Here is a 22,220-nt window from a genome sequence, read left to right as displayed (position 1 = left end):
CTCTTCAAATATCTCTTTATGAGTTTGATCTTCATGTGACAATCTGAAAACCAGGGTGTGGTATATGGTTATGTATGAACATCTAACCTGCCGTTAGGCATTTTCTGTGTAAAGTGCAGCTCGATACCTCTGTTATTAATCTCGTCCCAAACTCTGCTGATGTATTTACACGATGAAATCTGCAGATAACATTGTTTTTCCGGGAATCCATATACGTGTGTATCAAAGGGAAAAGGTTTTCATGAAAATGACCAAAAACTGCCTGTGAGGGAAATGCAGTTCCTAGAATGAAAGTGAAATCCAGCAAACAAACCCATAGACGCTTCACATCGGTCTCCCTGTATCATCTCAGCTCAGTGTTTCCACTTCTGAAGGTGCTTATGTCCTCATGAGGCAATTGCTCAAACTCTTTGGCGAGTACTTTGATAACATTACAAGAGAAATAGGATTCATTATTCCTCCAACTGATTGATAGACAGAAAAAACCACAAAACCATTAGGTTCTAGTTAGGAAACATCATAACTAATTAGCAGTCCCCCTTGCCAACTTTAAAAAAAAAACAAACCAACAAAAAAACCCAAGCTAAAACCAAAGATTGTTTCTTCAGGTTGATAAGAACCCCAGTAGAGAAGCAAAGGTCTTCTCCTTGGAATTACAAAGAGGATGTGGTTTTCTTTGCTTTCTGTCCGGTCATCATGCAGCCTTGCAAAATCGTACTTACCTAAGGCAATAATGTATTGGATGCATGAGTAAAATAGCCTTGACATTTTTTCTTTGTTTTGCTGCATTTTTTCCATGATGTTAAAGATCATGTTAATAGTTTTTTATGCCAGTAAAAGCATGGAGTATTTTTCTGCTAGTACTTTCGCAAGGCTATTTTTTTCATCACTGTTTATTAGGACAAATTGTGCAACTAGTCCCATCGAAAAGATGAAACAGTGGAAAGCACCATGAGTTCTGGAGGTTGGGGGAATGCCTGATTGCTGAGCCACCTATTCTGTCAGAGGAATCAGAAGAATTTGCTGAAAGATTGACCACCCCTGGCTTATAATACAGTAATGGAGTTCCTTATGAGGAAGAACGGATGGTTTAATCCTGTCTTGCTTTCAGTGTCTTTTCCCAGCAATCTGCTGTCTTGGAAAGAGAAACAGAGATGGAAACCCAATCTAATGATCTGCAATCCCGGTTTAGTTACCGAAGAGAACTCTTTGTGCTCTTAGCAATGGCAGAAACAGCAAAAAGATGAGTGCCAGGTATTAGCGCAGCACATGGATATGGCAGCATTAACTTTTGCAGCAGGGTCCTGGGTAGTTTGTTTATGTACAGAATTGAAGAAACCCATCAGAACAATGGCGTAGGAAATCTCAGACTTTATCCACTAGGCTGAAGGAGAAGATAGAGCAATTTATATTCTGATTTGAAAAAAAAACAAATGAAAAAGACAGATCCATGTCCCTAGGGAAAGTAGACATTCTCATGGTTGTCATTATTGATTTACTTCAGCAGAAACTGAGAATTAATATTTCTTTAATGCAAAAATCAGAGATTATTTTCCATTCAGCCTACTACCTGCTTTACTTTCAAAATAATATGAAAAAAGGTAATTAAAACTTCATACGCATTACCACAGAAAAAGCTTGGAAGAACCAGAACTTAAGCATATCTTTTACATGTTATTTTATCTACTTTTTATACTGATTTACTCTTGCAACATTCAGTGCAATAGGCTCTCCATTGTGATTGGTTACACGGCATCGATGGTTATGTCATACTTGCATTAGCAGCATCATTACGGTTACAGTGTTATTATTGCTTAAGAAGAATCTTATCAGACACTTTTCAGCGGCATTACTAGTAGCGGTAGTTTTGGGGACTTCTAGATGACGACAGAATATGGGTTCTCTGTTTTGAAGACAGAACCACTAATGTATCATCTCAGTACAAACATTAAGCTTCGTTTTGGTTTTAAACCCTGCTTTGGTACCAATAGCCTTACCATGACTGGCACTACCAAAGCAAGCTATCCATAGCTTGCACGGAAACCCAAAAGTTAAACTTTGCAGGAGGAAGGGGTCATTTTTGGAGAGGCGGGTTTCCCCAGCGTGATGGAAGGACCTTGTGGTCACCTGGAGTTCGTGAGCTGTCCGCAGCCCTGAAACGCGGCCCTGCAGCCCCAAGCCCGGCCTCCACCCGCAGCGGCCGCAGCTTCGCCCTGCCAGGCTGGAGGCGAGGCCACGTGGAAGTGCTGGCGTAAAGAGGTACAACCCCATGGCGCAATGCTTACGCTAGCAGTGAGGTTGGAAATGTTCTTCTCGTGCTATATTTCAAGTCTGCTGTTCTTCTTGGTGATTTTCATAGATCAGTTTTTTCCCTGACATGTTTATGATCGACTGGAGGAAGTCATTATGCAATACGTTTCTTTAAGATCACTTAAAGAATATGCCAGACACAGGTAGTGGAAAACCCTTTGAAGACAGTGACAATAAGCATGTACTTATATTAGTGCTAAATTTGTTGCTATGACTTCAAGTAAAGAAAGCACGTGTAAGCACTTGTCACAGGCAAATAAATAAAAAGCATGCAAATATTTAATTTAATGGAACAACAACAACAACAAAAAAACACAGAGAAAACATTTCCTGAATATTTTTGCGAATTATTTTAACTTTTGTTCTATCTTGTATTTCTATTTTTATTCTATATTTCAGCTGATTCCAGAGGACAAATAATTAAGTCTTGTGAATAAAAATCCCTGTCAAGTTCTTCATCATACTGTGATCTAGTCTACAAAGCTGGGCAAATGTATGTGCCAACAGGCGTACTGGGAATATGCAGGAAAAAGTGAACATTGTCATAGACAGATTGGCACTAATTTGCAATTAGGTCATGCCAAAGAGCACCTATATATCCTAAAAAACTCTAAAAAACATTATAAGTATGAGTAATTTTGCACAAGCGCAAACTAGAACCTTACATTAAAATGAAGCTGCTTGCTCATTGCTTAGTAATTACTCTTGCTTACCTTTTCCTTAAAATACATTCATATGACATCACTAATATCACTGGAGCATGTCTATGATTTTTCAGGATGTATTTGATTTGTAGTGCAGCACTGTCAAATGAACTGGCAAAGCAAACTGTGTGGACAAAGAAATCTTTAACGTACCAAGCCTTCCTCCCTACCCCAATGTTCAGTAAGAAGTTTAAGAGTTTTCCAGAAATTTCCCTCTTGAAAAGGAAAACAAAAGCCTGTGACTGTTGGGATACAAACTTTTGACCACATTTGTGTAATAACTTTCTTCATTAAAAAAGACTATTTCAATTCAGCTACCATGCCAGATTAGTTGTTGTAATAAATACAACTAGTGATGGTTTCTGTGGAAAACATTAGATTCTGCTTTAATTTTTGTTAAAATCTAAACCAGTTATTTCAGACTTTGAGTTTTCTTCATAAACTGGAGGGGGTTTTATAATTTATACTTTTAAATGTCTTAAAAGTGGAATAGCCTCTTGATTAGATGTATTTTAATCTCTTCTGATAGGGAAGAACCATGATTTGTTCTTTAAGTACACCCCTGGGTTGCAGGGTGAACAGGTGAAATTAAACTTCTAGAAACAGTCTGCCTGTATACGCAATGAGACATACATACCCTGCTCTTTTTTACACGATTATAAAACAGGAGTAAATCCACAGACTTTAATGTTGAGCATTACTGTAAGCACAGGCAAATATGTCCTGATGTTCTGCAGGTATTATAAATGGCTGGCCAAAAATAACAACTGTGCTTACTTAAAGCATAAAGCTAATAAGTGGTTTCACTGGAGTAATTATCTTTAAATCAAATCTTCATACTGAAGTTCTCACAGTGAGTTCACAGGGAACGACGAGGAACGTGGTTGTTAGGGTGAAGTCTTACCTGTAATCATCTCAAACACACGACAGCAAAACTTCCTCTTGTTTTGTTATGACATTTTTGCGTGGATTTTCTGCTAAAATGACAGTCATGGAAGCTGAATCTTTTATTTAAGCTGAGAACAGACAAAACCCAAGCAAAACCCATGAGAGCATCTCCGATGCTCTTCTACTAAGCTGCAGGCACTTTGAGGAAGGAGCACACAATTCACATGTCAAACTAACAACCTGCAGCCAGTGGTGCTGCTACCATTTATTCACCTGGCTGCTCCTTTCAGCACATGCTTCCCATCATGGAATAGCACACCCGGGGCCCGTTCTCCTCTCCCATTTTATTCTCTTGCCTGGATGTGTTGGCCCCCAGGCCAGCAGTAAGAGTGTGAGGGAGAAAGGCGGTGGTGACTGGCTGAGAGGGAAGTAGGAAGGAAAGACCTTGCTCTTCCCCTTTCGTAAGGAAGATCAGCAACTGTCTGCAGCATGAGATGGGGCAGATGTGGGATAAAAGTGTTTTTTCTTCCCGAGTGTTTTCTAATCACTTGTGACCCCTCTCTTCACCTCCAGCGTAGCTCTTACTTCTCATAGTACTTCCCTATAGAGTAACTCTATGCTCTGTATACCAGCAGACCACGGTGAGTCATTTTGGTAGCAGGGGTGCAGTTTACACTCCTTCTTTCCCCTGCCCTTACCCTTGTGTCTTTTCTCACTGTCATGGCTGTCACCTTATGATCTCAGACACTTGCAACCCCTTTTTCCAGGGGGCAGCGGCATCTGGCTGTGCTTGAGGTATGCTGTCTCCCCCACTAGCTCCCCCTCTTGCACCTGAGTATGTGAGGTAGCTGAATAGTTCGAGGTATTTTTGTTCAGGAATATGACTTGGAAATGTAATTTTAATTCCAGCTATGAGGGGACCTTCATAGTTTATTGTCTCTTTCCTGCAGGTTCATCTGATCCATATACCAAGATCTATACAACCATGCTCATTTCCACCAAAATACTACATCTCCCTCCTGGCTGAGGATCTGCTCAAATCCCAGTATCCCCTGCTAAGTCATCTCTCATATCCTTGGAATCTGCATCCAACTTTATTCCGCTGCTTAAACCCAACGGCATCTTTCCTATGTTTACTCAGCAGCTTTGGATTCCCCTTTCAGGTCACCAACTTTCTACAGACTCCGGGCTGCTCAGGAGTAATACTACGGGGTACTACAGCAGCTGAGCTGACAGCAGGGCTGGGGAATAGAAAAAGGGATTTCTGCATGTGCTGACCCACAGATTCTGGGCCAGAGATCCAGGGCAGGGGACAGCTGAAGCATTGTTTGTGTCACTTCACTTCTTAATAACCCAGCCACAGTACGATTTTAAAAATTGCTGCCTGAGTTACAGCTATGCTGCTTCTTAGGTAAAAGCAGATTCCTAAATCCTTTTTCATATGGCATTCATTGAGCAGATGCCCAGAGTTTATATCAAAAGTCTCCAAGCCTTGCATAGAGGAATTTGGCAAATAGCCTAGAAAAATCAATCTGAAAAATAAGGAGCTCCCATTTACCGCAGCAACGGCTTTCACGTCATGTAACTCCTCAGCCACTGGGGGGAACCTTCGCCTCAGCCACGACAGGCCTGAGGGCCGGCGGGGATCTTCCCTTAGGCCCCACCAGCTTTCAGGCCCACGTGCCTTCCCTCAAGGCCCGAAAAAGGGCCTTCCTATATGAAAACGGACCCATCTTTTTTTCTGCCCCAGTTATACCCTGAAAGAGATATTATGACTACTTATAATCGTTATCTTGCTTGTATCTGTTGCATCCAAGAGAGGCACGCGCATCACAACTCTCAATTAACTTTTCAGGTCTTCTTAGGTCATGCTCCGGGTGGAAGTGAAGGACGTGGTGGTTCCCAGCTGTCTCGCTCGGAGCTCTCTGAGAAGCCTCACGTGGGCAAGGACGTATTTTGTACGTGCGAAGCAGGCCGAGTTAAACCCAAGGCTGCCCTCCAGATCGTATTTAAACTGTTGTCTACGTGAAATCTTTCAAACCTGTTAGAAGTGTCCCTAGCACCTTTGCCTTTGTATTGTCAAGGCGTAGACACCCTATGGGAAGGCAAACTGAAAGGAAGTAAAACCAAGCAACATGTAATGATAGCAATGTTTAGAAAGGGATTTCATGGGAATGAAATAGTCTTTTTTTTTGCCAATATAAATAAAGGCAGAAAGTTCTTTTTGTAGTAGGAGTGTGTGAAATGTGAAACCCCGGCAGTGAGAAGCAGTACCGATATGAATCAGCATGACTGCCATAAACAAAATTTCTTACCCCTGGGGGTGGGAACGTGAGCTGGTGGTTACAGCAGCGGAGAGCAAATCCGAAGCGCCCGTTTCTGCCCCTGACTCACTACGTCTCTGTAGTCAACTCGTTTACTGCCTGTGCATCAGTTTACCCATCTGTGAAACAGGGACACGCGTATCTGTATCTTATCAGCTCTAGCTCTTGCCAAGCGTCACTAATGGATGCTGACAGCCCTTTGCTGTCAGGAATGCAGGATTTCACAAGTGGAAAGTACAAGTCATTACCACTTTGCCAGGACGCCAGCGCCACTCCTTTTGTTAAAAGAGTCGTATACTTACAAGCAAACGTGGTGATACCCGACTGACTGAAGAATCTCTTTATTCCTCTGGTAGTGTTGAAAGACTTCGAGTTAAGTCTTACACAAACTTCAGAGATCAGTAGCTCTTTAAAGCTGACATGCTATAAAAGCAGTGAGCTAAACCTGTCTAATCTTATCCAACCAATCGCGACTAACCGATATTATTAAAATGACATTTTTCTACTTTTATACATGTATTAATTTATGTAAATTAAATGTATTGCATATATTTTGTTTCTATCTTCATTAGTTGAAATTAAAACCGTTAAAATTATATTTTATAACTGAACTATTAACTAATCTTAGCCCTATGTGGAGTGAGCTGGTGGTCTCAGAACCGTTGCTAAGGTTAAGGTTTCCTAAATAAGGAAACCTTTTAAATAAGGTTTCCTAATCATAGACCACACATAATCCTGTAATTGCAGAATCAGCAGACAGAGCAACGGCTAAAAGTGGCTGGAAACTGAACCGTCCTTCCACGTGCAGCCGGGCTCCCTGAAGGGTTCCTGTTTGGGCTGTGAAAGCTCGCACTTGTGAATCAACACTTTTTCTATCTTGCTTGTCTACAGGCAGAAGCTGTCACAGCGACACGAATCAGTTAAGTGGGTCCAACCTCTGCGTGTGTAATCCTGGATACCTGTTTAAAACTGGCCTCTGCGTTTTCTGCTGTTATCTATAAATTTATCACTGTGAGTCTTCTTATAAAGCCATCAATTATAAAATCATGCTTTTGATCAAACTGTCCTGACTTTAGGTATGCATCAGGCCCAATCAGTCTTCGTGTTTTGAAACTGCCTTTCTGCACTATAAAATTTGAAACTAATTAGAAAGTTAATAATAAAAGCAGTAACTCTGTATCTTCTTTCAGAAAGAACTTAAACCCGTTATGGCCTACCACGAAGGAATACCCTCCTACAGGTGCTTCAGCGTTCTCTCTCTCTGTTGGCGAAATGCTGCACTGCCAAGCACTTTCTTCTGCACTTTACTGCTAGTGTTTTTACATAATTTGGCGGTAGCTGTCACCCCTGCCTCACCCCCCCCCCCCATACACCTTGGCAGCTCCTTGGGAGAACTCCAACTGCTTTGACACAAAGAACTAAATCCACCACAAGACTTGGCCATTTAAGCTGGAAATTCAGATTGTCCAAATCCCTGGCTAGGCACCACCTAATTCTAGACAAGCATCTGAAGATGCCCGAGTTTTTATTTATGAAGTTCCCTGGCTGCCATCTTGTCTGCTCCCGGGCATTTGCAAGCTGTGGGCTTTGCGAGCGGCACGGCAGCTGCCTCAGGAGAAGGCATGTCGTGTGGTGCCTGTTGAAACAGACTTTTCCAAAGACTACCTGTAAGATCGGGCTCTTAAATAGTCAACTGCAACCGAATAATCCGAATGAATCAAGTCGGATTAACAAATTATTTATAGTATTGCAGGACCCAGGAGTCCCAGCCACGGCTGGGGCTGTGTTGCATGACGCGTTGAGGGAGCACAGCCCCTTTTGCAAGGAGCTCGCAGCCCAAGTACCAGGCAAGAGACAACAGATGGCGAGAGACAGATGGGAGAGTACAAGGAAACAATGAGATAAATGAGCAAAAACTAAGATGAAGACTTCAGCATTTGGTTCCAAAATTATTAATTTTACTAATCATCTCAGCTGATGTAACCCTACGGTAGGACGCCTTTCCTGTTCCAAAGGTCTTAACAGCTACAATTACAACACATGCCGCAGCCCAGCATGGGTTGCATGTTAGGTGAAGAGCGGGAGTTAAGCAGGGAAGAAGCACCGAGGCAGGGGGGGTTATGTGCTGAAATTCATTCAGTAAAGGGGACTGGGGTATCTCAGCAACCTGAGCCTTAAGGCAACCGGATTAAGCACAGCTCAGCCGGTAAAGCGCTGACGGAAAAAACTGGGCTTTGCACCAGGACGGCTCTGCCCTGCAGCCTCTGCCACGCGCCGCCGAGCCTGTTTGCAAGATGTGAAACCCGGCCCGCGGGAGCCTGCCGCGCCCCGGAGGCAGCGCGGTCACTCGCGGGGTCACTCACGCACGTCGACCCGCTCCCCGCGGGCTGGTGACACCTCAGCCACCCTCCCGCCCCCGCGGGGAGAGCTGAGACACCCCCAGGGATGCCGAGGTCCCTCGCACCGGGGCCAGGCGGCGCCACGGGGGCCGGGGCGCCGCGGTACCTCCCGCGGGCAGCGCCCACCGCGGGGGGTGGGGGATCAGACACGGACCGCAGACGGCCACGGGCGGGCCTGAGGGGACCGAAACCCCGGGAGGGCGTCAAAAGCCGCCTCCCCCCACCCCAGCTGGGGTCGGCGCTGCGCAGCCGCCGTGCCCGGGGAGCCGTTACCCGGCGGGGGGCGGCGGGCGCGAGGCGGCGGCCGTTGGAGCGGGCGGCGGCGCGCGCCGAGGTAAGGCGGGAGGCGCCCCGCCGGGAGACCCCGCGTTCGCAGCGCGAGGCGGCCGCCGCTCCCCGGGGCCGCCTGAGGGAAAGCGAAACCAAAAGGGCGGCGGCGGCGCGGAAGGGGCGGGCAGGGGCTCCCCGCGGCTCCCCGCGGCTCGCTCCTCCCCTCGGCGCCGAGGCGGAGCGGGGCGTTGGCGGCGGGCGGGCTCAGCGCGCCCCCATGGCCCTGGCGCCGGGTCAGCGGGCACGGTAGCCGGCTCCGGCTGTCGCCGCGGGTGAGTCAGAGCTGCCCAGGGAGGGCGGGCTGGACATGAGCCTCGCCGCCGGGCTCCGAGCAGCGGCCGGAGGCTGAGCCACAAAGAAGTTTCCCCGGCGGCGGCGGCGGCGCGGCGCTCCCCCATGCACGCCCCCGGCCGTCGGCCCTGGGGCGCTGCCCGGCAGGCGCCCGGCGCCGACCCCGCCATGGAGCCCCGCGCGGGGCTGCACAGCAGCCCGGAGCTCAGCCGGGCCAAGCGGCTGAGCGTGGGGGAGCTCCGCTCCCTCTTCGAGGCTCGCTGCGCCGCCGTCGCCGCCGCCGCCGCCCGGCAGCTGCCCGACCCGGCGAAGAGGGGCTGCCGGCCCCCCAACGGGGTGCTGCCGCCCGTCATCCCCCGGCTCACCGTCACCGCTGAGGAGAGCGAGGAGGCGCAGGGCAGCCCCCAGGCGCAGCCGCCGCACCCCGAGAGCGGCTGGCTGAGGACGGACAGCTCGCTGCACCTGCAGTCCCGCCGGCTTTCCACCTCCTCGCTCTCCTCCACCGGCTCCTCGTCACTCCTGGAGGACTCGGAGGACGACGTGCTGAGCGACACGGAGGGCCGGAGCCAGGGCATCGTGCACCTGGAGCACGGCGAGGACACCAACCAGGTAGGGGGACGCGGGGGGGGGACGACGCGGTTTTCCCGGGACGCGCTGCCCCGCTCCCCGGGCCGGCGCCTCCTGCTGCCGGCCGGCGCTGCCGCGGGGGCGGCCGGGCCGGTGCCCCCCGCCTGCCTCGGGGTCACCCAGCGCTCCCCGCTGGAGTGAGGCCACGCAAACTCCGGGAAACTCCTGTCTTGGGGCCAGCAGCAGCGCGATACGGCGTACGGGTCGCTGCGCCTGTTTGAAAAACGCTGCTGCACGTTGGCTCTTCTAAAACGCGGCCAGGTGTGCGCTGTTTCCTTTCTGCTGTGAAATTGCGCTTCATGTCCCAAGGATATGGAGGGGCGCTTTTTGATCATAAGTGAGTTGTTTTTTTGTGTTTTGTTTTTTCCAGTCTCCTGTACCAGATCTTCAAAATAAAATATTTCCAGGCATTTACCAGCAGGTATTTTTTGTCTCTCCCAGTCCTGGAGTCTGTGGTTGTCAATTTTTGAGCTGCTTCTTGCTGTGAGCATGACAGGAGATGGGGAGGAGCTTGGAATGGGTAGAATGCATGCTTTTGTCCATTCTGGCAGTAACGCATTCTTCTCAGTAAATCCCCTCTGTAATTTGGCAGCTTTCATCCGTGAAGTGCACTTTTAAAGGCATATAGTTAGTTGCTTTTTCATGATCTTTAATATATATTTGCCTGACTCCTTATAATAGGCTTCCTGGGGTTTTGTAACTGAAATATGTTGCTTCAGTGAATTCCCCCTCCTACTTTTATTGAGACCACAAACTAAATTGTTGTTCTACTGCCAGCTCATTGACACTGAATTGTTTTCAAGCAGAACGTACGTTTTGAAAAAATGTATAAGCAAGAAGTAACGCAACTTGTAGGTGATACCTCCAGCTGGACTTTTCTCATGGTAATTGTGGGTTTACTACTGTAGAGAACACATAGTACAGGAGCTAAATTGCTGTGCGCAATATTGGTTTTGTTTGCATAAACTTGTGGCCTCGTTTTGGGGGGAAAAAAAAACAGTTTGTACTTTGTCATATTGCATATCAAGAAATAATAATACTACTTAATTCGTACTTTTGATCCTGAGATAGAATCTGGTGTGTGGGGGGAAACAATTGCTACTGTATTGCTGTTCGGCTTTCTTTTCTAAAATACATGCTATGCTAGTGGGGATTTTGTGAAAGTAGCAGAAGAATAGAAGTTAAAGGTGGAAAGGGGCTATTGGATCATTTGACTCAATATCCCTGCTATTGCAGTGGGCTGTATCCGTGGTTAATAGGGAACAAGAATTTAGTGACAACACTTCAGCGATACGGAGAATGCTGAGGTGGCATCATGACATCTGGTTAACTTGTCTATGAATATAGGCTGAAGCAAAAACTATTCTTCAGGCAAGAAGCCATGCTGCCTTTAAGGTTTTGCTTCTGCATCTCTGAAGTCATTAGTATCGTATGCAGTATTGAGTCTTAAATCATTCATTAGAACTGTATGCTTTAGGTACATGCATTATGACATGCACATATCTAAAACATACAGCATAAATGGATGCAAGTAGTATTTCTTTTAAATTATATGAAGTTTCTAAGCACTGCAAAATTGGAAAAGGCTTTAGTCACCTTTTAATGACAAGAAAATTTTAAATTGAAGAAGGTCTTCAACAATGATTTATAGACAAACTAAAAATAGTTTTATTGTAAGTATTTCAAATTCTGAGAGAATGCCCTATTCATTTAGGTGCGTGGGAAATTGAGAACTTCAGTAGTACCATGAGAATTCAGTTTTTGGAAAAAGTTTTTGCAGGTTTCTCGAGTTTAGGGCGGCTGCAGGATTTTTTAATGTCTTATTGGTAAAGTAAGTATTCACTTAAGTGGTAAAATACTTTGTGTTTTTAATGGCAGAGTTACTTTTCCACACCTGCAGTGTAGGGGGAGATGGGGCAAACTGCCCACCAAGAGCCTGCATTCTGACTGATGTTCTTTATCTCGCTATCACTTCTGTGGCAAGTTGGCAAACCAGAGCTGGGACTGGTTCCTAGGACTGTAAAACAGCAGAACTAAGTATCACCAACTTTATGACAGTGCCTAATAAGCTAAATGGGCAAAATCTTTTATCTGCTTAATGCATGCTCATGTAGTTTATCCCTCCTTTCCTTGCTGCATTACCCAGTCAGCGCTCGAATCCCAGGAATCTGCTTTTTCCCTGTGGTCAGGCACACTTCATCGGGTGGCTGCACTGTGTGCTTGCTGATACCTGGAGGTGACCAGGACAGCCTTGTTCTTGTGTTTGATGTCTTTCGGTACTGGACAGTGCTGCGATGCTAGCAATCCCTACGCTCAGCTGTTCAGTCTTCACAGGCGCTGTTTCTTTAGTGAAGCCGTGAATACGTAGCATGCCAAAGTAGAAGTCTCTGCTTTGAACCTCTGTGGGTTCAACCTTACAGGATGTGTCCTTTCTACTAATTAATCTTGAGGCAGGATGAATAAGTGTGTTTTAGAATGTTTTAGAAGTGTGTTTTAGAATTTAGAGGCTTTGGGTTCAAGGCAGGCATGTACATGTGAAAATAACTAGAAATTTTAGGATAACCTGAGGAATGGTTTTATATTTTGAAGATTCTATTTAGAGGCAAACTGGCACATTTTGTTCATATTTATTATTTTTAGTGTATGTATTTTAATAGATGAAGGCTCGTTCTTAGAGTGGAACACAAAGGAAGGAAACAGAAATCAGAGGCGGGTCAAACTTGATGTTCTCTAATTCATGGGAAATGGTGACATTTTGAAATATCCCTCGTATTGGAATTTCTTTCAACTTTTCTTTGGAAACGTTAGAAATTAATTTGGAGGCTGGCACCTTATGACTAAGCTCAGACCAGCGCTGAGAGGACTGCTGTACTGTCAAGCCTACCAGACTCCCCAGTGCCTAGCAGGGACCTTGGAAACTTGCCCAGGTCTTCAACTGTGGGAGTAGAAGTTCTGATAATGTTCCTGTTATCAGGGCTTCAAGGCTTCCATCTGCAGACCCAGGAGCTTGAGACCTAAGCTGAAGAAGGCCCTCCCAGGCCTCTCAGCTGGAGGCCTCTACTGTTGACCTGGAAATCAAGACTCAATTGGGTCTTTGAAATATTGTGGGCTCTCAAGCTGCTTGCGCAGGCCTGTGTGAGAGACGGGAAACTCTGGAGCCTTTCCTCTGTGTACTAGGGCTTGCTGCCCTGGAGTTATCAGGCCGTAAATCCTGGGATGGTAAGCCTGGGAGTGCTGTCCCCAACCGTCCCCCTTGGAGGACGGTTCTCCCTGGCAGCTCACTAGGGCAACAGAGAGTTCTCCAAGAGGATGAGTGATTCAGTTAAGCGTTTCACAGAGCATTCTGGGTTGGATGAGCTGGCACATCATGACAACGTTAAATTTTTGTTTCTTATTGAGCACAGTATGTGGGCATGTCCCTGGAGCCTTAGGGCCTCTGTTTGGGGGGAGTGAATACCTTGGGACCGATGACTAATGGTTACAGTATAGTTCCAGCCTGGCTCAGCAGGGACAAAACGCTGTTCGCATCTAGGCAGGCCCACCTTTGAGAGAAGCTCAGTGGGTAGGTGTTCCAGTTCCTCGGCACAAGTTCCGTGTTTCATTTTGCGGTAATTAACAGAGGCTTTGGAAACTGGACTGCCTTGGCTTTCCTGGAGGAAGACCCCTCCAGCAATGAGGAGTTGTAACTGTGAGAGAAGCCTGTTCTGCTGCTGTCCTGTTAGCTGAACTTGTGGTTCTGTGAAAACTAATTGCACATAGCTGTGTTAATGTAATTTGCATAACACCATAGCTGGAGCTTCACAAATCTTGGCAGTTAATCAAAAATTATTGGTTATTTTTCAAATGGCCAATCGACAGAATAGATTTTACTCTATGGCTACGGTTAACGTTCCTGCCTTCCCTTGCATTTAAATGGGAAGCGTGCTTTTCTGCCCTTGCTTCATGCCATCTGGGAAGTGTATATACACAGTTGAATCTCGCAGTGAAAGCACCAGTGGTCCATTTATAGTAAGGGAGACAGTGCAAGAGTTATATATTTTTGTCTTCATTCTGTGAGTGAGCAATTTTAAGAAATACGTAAGTCTGGTTAGCACCTTCTTTGTTGGGACAGAGACTTTAAAAAAGTGGTTTTCACAGAGAATAAACAGCATGATAATGTACAGCAGCCTCTTGTCCTCTTTATAGGAGAATGTTATTTACTAGATAGAAACATGCCAAATAAATCTACTCGTTCTCATAACTGTGACCTGTCATTCCAAATTCCTAGATCTGTAACCATGAGAACAGCTGACAGCTTGCTAGAGAAAAAGCAGTTCAGTTCTTGCTTGCAATGATACCAGTCCAGAAACTTTGGGGGATAGCCATTAGTGAAGCTTATTTGGTTTCACTGATCTTCTTGCCATTATTTTTCATAATACCAAGCACCTTAAAATGGACAAACATATAGAGAGGCACACACACTTAATAAATACAGACCGAAAGTTTCAACTACTTCAGCTCAGGGGTGGGTTACATAAGCTAATGCAGTAGAATAGAATTGTTATTTTTAAATGAAGAAAGGGAACGAAGGGATGACATAAGTAAGACTGTTAATGGGTTTTTAGCCTACTTTCCAAAGGAAAGAAAGCTTGTGTAATCACTCTATCAATTCCATTTTAATAACTTCAGTGGATATTTCAGGCAAATTTGGCAGTGGGATAGACATCTCAAAGTTTCTTCAAGAGCTCTTTAAAGTTCCACAAAGATTAGCCTCTGGGTGGAGGAGAGGAAACCAAAATAAGTGCATACCTTTTCTTCTCAGGGGGAGAAGGTGCAGGATGAGTTCGAGGGTCGTCCTCTGTTTTGCTCGTTAACTAGCGAATTGGCATGTGCCTACCGGCTAGTTGATCAGTGCTTATGTGCTTGTGCCAGCCGCAGCAGGTAGTGCCTCTTGTTCTGAGGGTAATTAGGAGAAAGTATGGGAGGGAGAATACAGTACTGTGGGCTGGCGAGGTTAGGGAATGTGGAAGGCACTAGTTGAGAGACGGGGGAAGAAGGTGAGGAGATTGTGGGGAGATGTGGAAATGTGAGAAGGATTGGAGTTTTTTTGGAACAAGCGTATAGAGGACAGTAACAAGCTGTAGTTAGTCTGGTAAGGGTGCAGGACAGTACATACCGGTCAAGTAGAAACCAGGCCTCATTAGTTTGCTGCTCATGGAACAACTACTTTTAATGGAACACATTTCGTAGTTCTAAAAAAAAAATATGCTGATTTATAATGACAATCCTGTATACTGAAATCTTTCTATTGTATAGTGAACAAATATGAGGTGAACAGCAGTACAGTATGTTCCACATTTCCATGTTGCACAGTTATTGGGCCAAAACTCTGAATTGGGAGCCTTCTCTCAGTTTGCGGATGGTTTCTTCTCCACTGTACACTCAAATGGTGGAGTATATTGAAACCTCAGCAGTATCAGTTCTAGTGGTGACTGTTTATTAGTAATGTAGAGTCTTGTCTGGTAGGAAATGAGTTAGCTCTTACCAAATCAGTTGAGAGAGAGGCAATTAAGTCTTATCAGTTAAGAGCTTCTGATCTTGGATATATCTGAAATGGTGACTTACAGTCAATTTCCTTCTGATAGTTTTCACTTTTCTTATGTTAAAGGACATGTTGCTTGGGTGTACAGTTTAAAATTGGAAGAGCTCTCATAACTTTTTTCTTACGGACCTGTTGGATTAGGTATGTTACAGAAGTTTCTCTATACGTGCACTTCTACAGTTCAAACCTCCTTATAATGCTTATTACATCTGGAAAGAGGGAAAGAAAGTAACAGCGTTGACTCATCATCGGGTAATGCATTCATATTTAAAGAGGGCATACCTAAGTAGATTTTTCTCAGGCTATCATTGACTCAGCAGAGTTGAAGATTGATTTGTGAAAACCCATGCCAGTCTGAAAAGGAATAAGGGTAGTGGCTAGAGCAGTAGTTTGGAAATTTTGCACATCTAGGTATATTTTTGGGTTCTGACACTGTTACTCTATTAGACTGGTTTGATGAGAGTGAACATTTTTTTTAATTGAATGTAGACAAAAATAACCTCAACTCACATTTAAGGTATATTATAAATGGAATGTGTTGAAGTGAATCAGTTTGATTAAATGCTCACAATGTGATGCAATTCAATACAGCTAATATTTCTGGAAGCTGAGAATGCACGTTATATTTATGTGGTAGATCGCTGTTTTGTTTAGCAGTGACTGAGAAAAGAACTAAGGATCATCATACAATATTTTGTGGTGATTATCTAGAAAATGTGATGGCAGAAAAGGTAATATTATCCTTGCACATCTTGGAAGTAAAAAGTGATCTTGTCTTATGTACAGCACCAGTAGAGTCACTGTCTGTCTCTCTTCTACCTTCTCTGTCAGTGTAGATTTTGCAGAGAAAGGGGGCTGAGGCAGAAAGAATTGGCTTGTCAGTCCATGTTAATTTGGATCTTGCATAGCGTAGGTTTAGATTGCATTTTAAAGTGCTCTTTTCAACTTTCTCTACCAACAGAGCTTCCTCTAAAAAGCTCGCAAGTTGGGCAAGACGGCATTGTCTGTCCATAGCATAGCATACCTGGGGAAAAGTAGAATTTAAAAAAAAAAAGGGTCGGGGGCGAAGCAGGTGTTAGTCTCCATCAGCTCATTCTGAGGGAAGGCATAGGGAAGGAGGAGAGGCTACCTGTTCACCCAGTGTCAGACCAGCAAATGCATTGGTATATTGTTTCTAGTGCTTAACTGATCCATTCCTGTCAGTAATGGAGAATGCTTTCTGAGATAACACATAGCCAGCAGCATTTGGGTGGGTTTTTGCATCAATAAACTCTGAGCTTCCCACAAGGGATGAAATTTTCCTTTCTATTCCAAAATATGGAAGAGTGGGACTGATGCTATAGAAACCTACTCTGAACCCATCAGGTGTTAGGCTACTGTTGCCTGTTACCAAGCTTTCTATTCCTTGGCAAGCTCAGGAAGAAGTTAGCCAAAGACCAGTTGGCAGCTTATTCGAAGCAATATCATAGACCTGGCACGATCCAGATTTAGAGCTTGGGACAGAATCTCCAAGCCAGTTGGTGACTATAGCAAGCATGACACAGACGCTGCTTTGTGGGAGCTTGGCATTAACCCAGAATCCAGGAACACTCCTTATCTACAGGATGAAATATCCAAGTAAGGTGGCACAGTGAATGCAAACTCTTTAAACTGTTCACCCCAGCCCACCGATATCACCTTTATTTTACTTACATTCAGCTTCAATCCGCTGTTCTTCATCAGCCTCCCGACATCCATACTTGAGCCACGTTGATAACAGAGGTGTGGTTACAGGTGATAAAGAATAGGTATGGATACCTGTTATGTTTGCATGTAATTGACACTGATATGTGTATGATTCATCAGTCCACCAAGTGATTACCTGTTTGACAGGAAACTGCGATGTCGTAGAACTGTGTGAGTAAGAAAGCTACTGGCAATGGCACAGTTCGCTTGTGATGTATCAGAGGAGACGGCAAACTGCTGTAGTCTTCATACAACTTTCATATGATAAAGAGTAATATCTCTTGGTAAATTACATTGAACACTGCATAGGAAGAGAATGCCTTTGTTTTCCAGTGATGGTAGGAAATCATTGTTCGCTCTCAGTATAACTGATTCTGTCCCCTGGTCTCTACCACATCCTGGCATAAAATGAACCAGTCTTAGCTATAGCTGCCTTCACTACTCTGAGCTGCTACAGAGAATGCAGCTTTCTTTGTGTCTTAGCTTTTTCAAGCAGCTCCATATAGTTGAGAACACTGCAGTGGTTCTTCTCAGTGATGTTCGTTGTGGACAGCATGTCATTTCTGTGCACTACTTTCTTTGCTTCCTGTGGTGCAGTGCTGAATCAAATGTAGGTTTCTACTTCTCACCTTGGAAGTGCTGATGCTCCTCGAAGTCTGTATGTAGTGCACACAAGGGATTGATGGAGCTCAGCTGTGAAGGCTGTGGTTGGCCACCCCACTCTTCAGACACAGGCGAGCTTGAGGAGGTTCAGCTGTGCACAATGCAGCTGTGACCTAGGTTTGCTGGATGCAAGAGGGCCTGAAGAACCTTTCCAAGTACAGCACTCCTTTGACTGCCCTCTTTGGCATGGGCATGTTAAATGGACCAGCCAGCTCTAGCTCACTTGGCAGCATGTGCTTTGGAAAGGAAGGGAGGATAAAACACTGTTGTCACGTGTCAGCGCCTTCCACTACTGAAACGTGTTCAGATGCTCTGAAATTGCTACCTCTGCTGAAAATCTTCAAAGATCTCCTGAGCATGTGGCACATGCTCTTCACTTGTGATTCAAATGACCAGTCTTACGGGCAGACACACTGCAACAGGAAGCTGCGCGATTCTGATCCAGGCTAGTCGAGAGCAAAACTTTGGAGACGCGGGAGGTAAGATGGTAGTGATAGGTACAGGATACATACAGGCGCGCAGGAGGGGAGTGATTGGGACTGGTTGGGAATGCCACTGGAAATGCAAGGGGAAAGACTATAGACAGAAGATCAAAACTTAATGGACAAGCAGACTATTGCTTTAAAAAACAAGGAAAACACATTCTCAAAAAAAACCCAAAAAACACATCAGGAGAACATGAGGCAATTATATTAAGACATCATTCAGTCAAGCATTGAAAATATATGAAAAGAACTAAAGTGACTGCAGTGTGGGCATATTAACATTCTACAGCCTTTAATGTAGAACTCAACTAATAAGCAGCTGTTTTATATTTCAGATCAACTCAAAGGACAAGTTACAGTTACATAGTGACTGATGCTATGTGTTGCAGCACCTCTGTTTCTTCATAGATAGATATGCAACAAATCAGGCAGGTCACAGGAAGAGAAAGACTGACTTCCCAATTTTAATGCTGCTGAACGCTGATCTGGAGAACTGCTTGCCTTTCACAGTGTCCCTGGGAGAGACTAGGAAAGCTATTTATGCAGACTTTCACCATGGCTGCTAATTGTATTTTTCTCATTCTCCTGTTGACTGACTTGAGAGTATGGGTCTTATTAGCAGAAATGCTGAACGTTTGTACCTGCAACCGAAGTTAATTGGAGCTGTTCTACAGTACTATATAACAGTAGGTATCAGGAAAAGCAAAAATTGACACCTTAGTTTGAGCTTTCAAAATTAGCGGGTACTTTTCATATTAACCCATCTTTCCTTCGGTATTTTCCCTATAAGATATGAATAACAAAGTTTGCATAACAGAGATTGTGAAAACAAATTCATTAAAACTTGGAAAGCACTCTACTACTGTAGTGATGGCTGTGTTAAAACTACCACACAAAACTCAGTAACTACATTTACAGTAGATTCCCAGTAAGTGAAGTAAAAATGGTAAAGCCAATGAGGACAGAATAAAAAAAAGCGGCTTTTTATAGCCAGGAATTGTTTGTTTACACTGAATGAATAGGAACTACAATATGTTATTATATAATTAAAGACTATATCATAAGCTCTGCAGAAGAGGGCAAGCGTTAACATAAAGAGGATAACTTAAGATTGCACAGAAAACATCAGTTCTGAAAATTTCTAACTTTTGAGTGCTCAATTTTGCATTTAAGACATTATTAAAGTTCCAGTGCAAACATAATTCTCCATCTGAACACATTCCAGTAGTGGAAGGTGCTGGCATGTGACAACAGTGTTTTATCCTCCCTTCCTTTCCAAAGCACATGCTGCCGAGTGAGCTAGAGCTAGCTGGTCTGTTTAACATGCCCATACTAAAGGCAGGAGTCAAAGGAGTCAAAGTTCTTCAAGCCCTGTGGGAGATGGCCCTCTTCTATTGGAAAACCTAGGTCACAGCTGCATTGTGCACAGCTGAGCCTCCTCAAGCTCGCCTGTGTCTGAAGAGTGGGGTGGCCAACCACAGCCTTCACAGCTGAGCTCCATCAATCCCTTGTGTGTGCTGTGCCCCGCAATCTCCACAGAAGGTAACTTTTAAAGACTAACGAGCATCTACTGCAAATGAACCTGAGGTTCTTACAATTTGCTAAATTCGGTCAGGTTGAGTTCTGGTCTTCTCGTGGCCTGCTTCTGCTTTGAAAACTCTTCTCTTGCCAAATATCAGGCTCTTTCCTCAAAATCCAAGGTTAAAAAGCATTTCAGAAGATTCATCAGAAAATTTGTCGTGGGATCAAGACATATCTTTTTCTAGCCTTGGACACAGTTGCAGATTTGTTGGAATTGTTCATTCTGAAACAAAAAGTTTTTGTACTTCTTTGAGGTGAGTAACTTAGAGCACTTCTCAGGAGAATGAGACACAGAAGCAGAAAGACTTCTTGTGCGTTGGTGCTTTAGTGGCTCTACAGAAAATCTGGGGTTGGAGACCCTGATCTTCTGAAAGAGGCAGAGCTAGAGCAAGTCTTAAAAGGTGGCCTCTGTATTTTTTGCCGTCGCTGTATGCTTATGTGATGCAGTGATAGAAAGGATAAAAATCTGTGTGAACAGTGTTCGTGCGTGCAGATTGGCTGTTTGTTATCTTTTGCGGGGTTTGAGTGGGTTGTTGGCTAAGTGCACTTGACCTGAATGTTCTAATCACGATAAGCTCTGCTTGCTGTGGGCTCCTTCCTCAGCCGTTCCCACCCATGCGCGTTCTGTAGGAACAGCGGCGCCGGTTCCACAAAGGGTCAGCTTTGTTCAGAGGAGAATGTAATCTGAAGAAACTAGGAAACCTTCCTACGCTCCAGCTTTCACTTTTCATAGTGCAAAATGCTGAGTGTCAGAATTTGGGGCTGATAATTGGATACAGTTTGTATTGTCTTGCTCTGTGGAATTTAGATAAGGCATTTTTTTGCCTTCTTTGTACTAACCCAGAAGGATTAAGCAAATAAATCCCAAGGTACTAATTTCAGGACAGATCCTGCCATTCTGTTGAAAATCCTATGAGAGGATTTTAAAGTGGAGATTCCTGACTTCCAGGTGCTTTTGCCTGTCACTTGCTCATGACACCACCATGGCTACTAAAGGCATTCAGTAGAAAAAATGATGAAGGCATATTTTAAATACGTTAGGATGAAGTGAGTCTCTGGATTTCTCTCTGGCCTAATGATCTGCATGGATTTGGGCACTAATCAGGCCCCTGTAACAGTTTCATGTCTTGTTTTCCCAGAGTTTATAGCAAGACCAAAGAGAATATGGGACTGACTGCCTTCAGCAATGAGACCAGGGAGGGAGGGAGGAAGTCCTGTGTTATCTAATAGCCCTGTGCTTGTTAATCCCTACACCAACAGTCCCCAAGTCTTTTTTGAGCAATAGGACTGGCTGATGTTCTGAGCATGTTTTCCCATTCCAACATTAACTGGAGTGAAAACTAACGATCTTTTTTCATCCCTGTTCATCCATTGGGATTTTCTGCGTTATCTCTACAAATATGTTCTCTGCCATTGCCATAGCTGTGTGCCGTGGCCCCAGTCTGCCTTTTCAGTCCTCTGATTGTATAGGCAGCAATCCTGTCTGGGACAGGGGATGGCTATAGGATGAATGTAGCCAAGTTGCCAGTTTTCTTTTTACATTGCGTTCTTCAAGAAAAAGAGCAGACAGGGCAGCAAAATCAGTCTTGGCTTGTGAAGTAACTTCTCTGCATGGCTTGTTCCCCTGTGTGCAGCATAAGCCAAAAACCACCTTCAAAGGTCTGTCTCTTCTTTGTCTGCTGAGCCCTGGTGTATTGATGTTGGTCACTCTTGGGTTCTGCTACCTATGTCCAATCCAGCATAGAAGCTGCTGCTTGCTCCATATTTCAGGAGGCTGGTGTAGGTGGTTGTGCAAGATACGGGAGTGTGCCTTGCAGTTCTGTTGCTAGGAACCAACAGCATGAAATTCTTTTAAGTTTTATGGGGTTTTTTTGGTCTCTTTTACTATGAGATAGAAGTTTTGGTAGATAAATGGTCTATGTATAAACTACACTCTGTTTATTTTATTTTTTGGTGGGTTTGCATCTTAATAATTGGCAAGTAATGTTTGTGCTTCTAAAAAGGTGGGATCTCTAGGATCTTGATTGTAAACACATTTGTTTACCTTCAGGGCAGAGGAAACATACTCTGTACAACACATTCACTATTGTTCAAGTGCCCACAACTCTTCAGGAAGGCAGATGCCTTGTTTCAGTTTCAGTCTTTCGTTGAGTCACTCCTGCTTATGTAAGGTCTGAATTTGACTCTCTCTCTTAAGGCTACATTATGGAAATTAAAATCTTAAATAATCCCTTGTCTGCTGGGACTACCTGCTTCTGATATGGAGGAGGAATTCAACTCGCTTTTCTTGGTGTTCTGCTAACAGAAATTCT

The 22,220-nt window shown here is 44.6% G+C and overlaps 1 protein-coding gene across 5 annotated transcripts in view; it reads left to right on the top strand.

Moving 5' to 3' along the window:
• Window positions 1-9,161: 9,161 nt before the first annotated feature.
• ITPKA (inositol-trisphosphate 3-kinase A) overlaps window positions 9,162-22,220 on the top strand; it is a 43,376-nt gene continuing 30,317 nt past the window's right edge. For 4 of the 5 annotated variants that reach the window (XR_014228882.1, XR_014228883.1, XR_014228884.1 and 1 more), the window contains exons 1-2: window positions 9,162-9,855; window positions 10,244-10,294. Coding sequence is in view for 1 of the 5 variants with exons in the window: in XM_082318407.1 (XP_082174533.1) it covers window positions 9,352-9,855; window positions 10,244-10,294 (555 nt within the window). In the remaining 4 variants the exon portion in view is untranslated. The remainder of the gene's footprint in view (window positions 9,856-10,243; window positions 10,295-22,220) is intronic. The other variant, XR_014228885.1, reaches the window with a different exon arrangement.

The sequence above is a fragment of the Platalea leucorodia genome (genome assembly GCF_965183815.1).
Source record: "Platalea leucorodia genome assembly, chromosome: 7".
NCBI lineage: Eukaryota > Metazoa > Chordata > Aves > Pelecaniformes > Threskiornithidae > Platalea > Platalea leucorodia.
The sequence above is the reverse complement of the archived record's forward strand: the minus strand, read 5'-3'. Positions and strand labels throughout refer to the sequence as shown.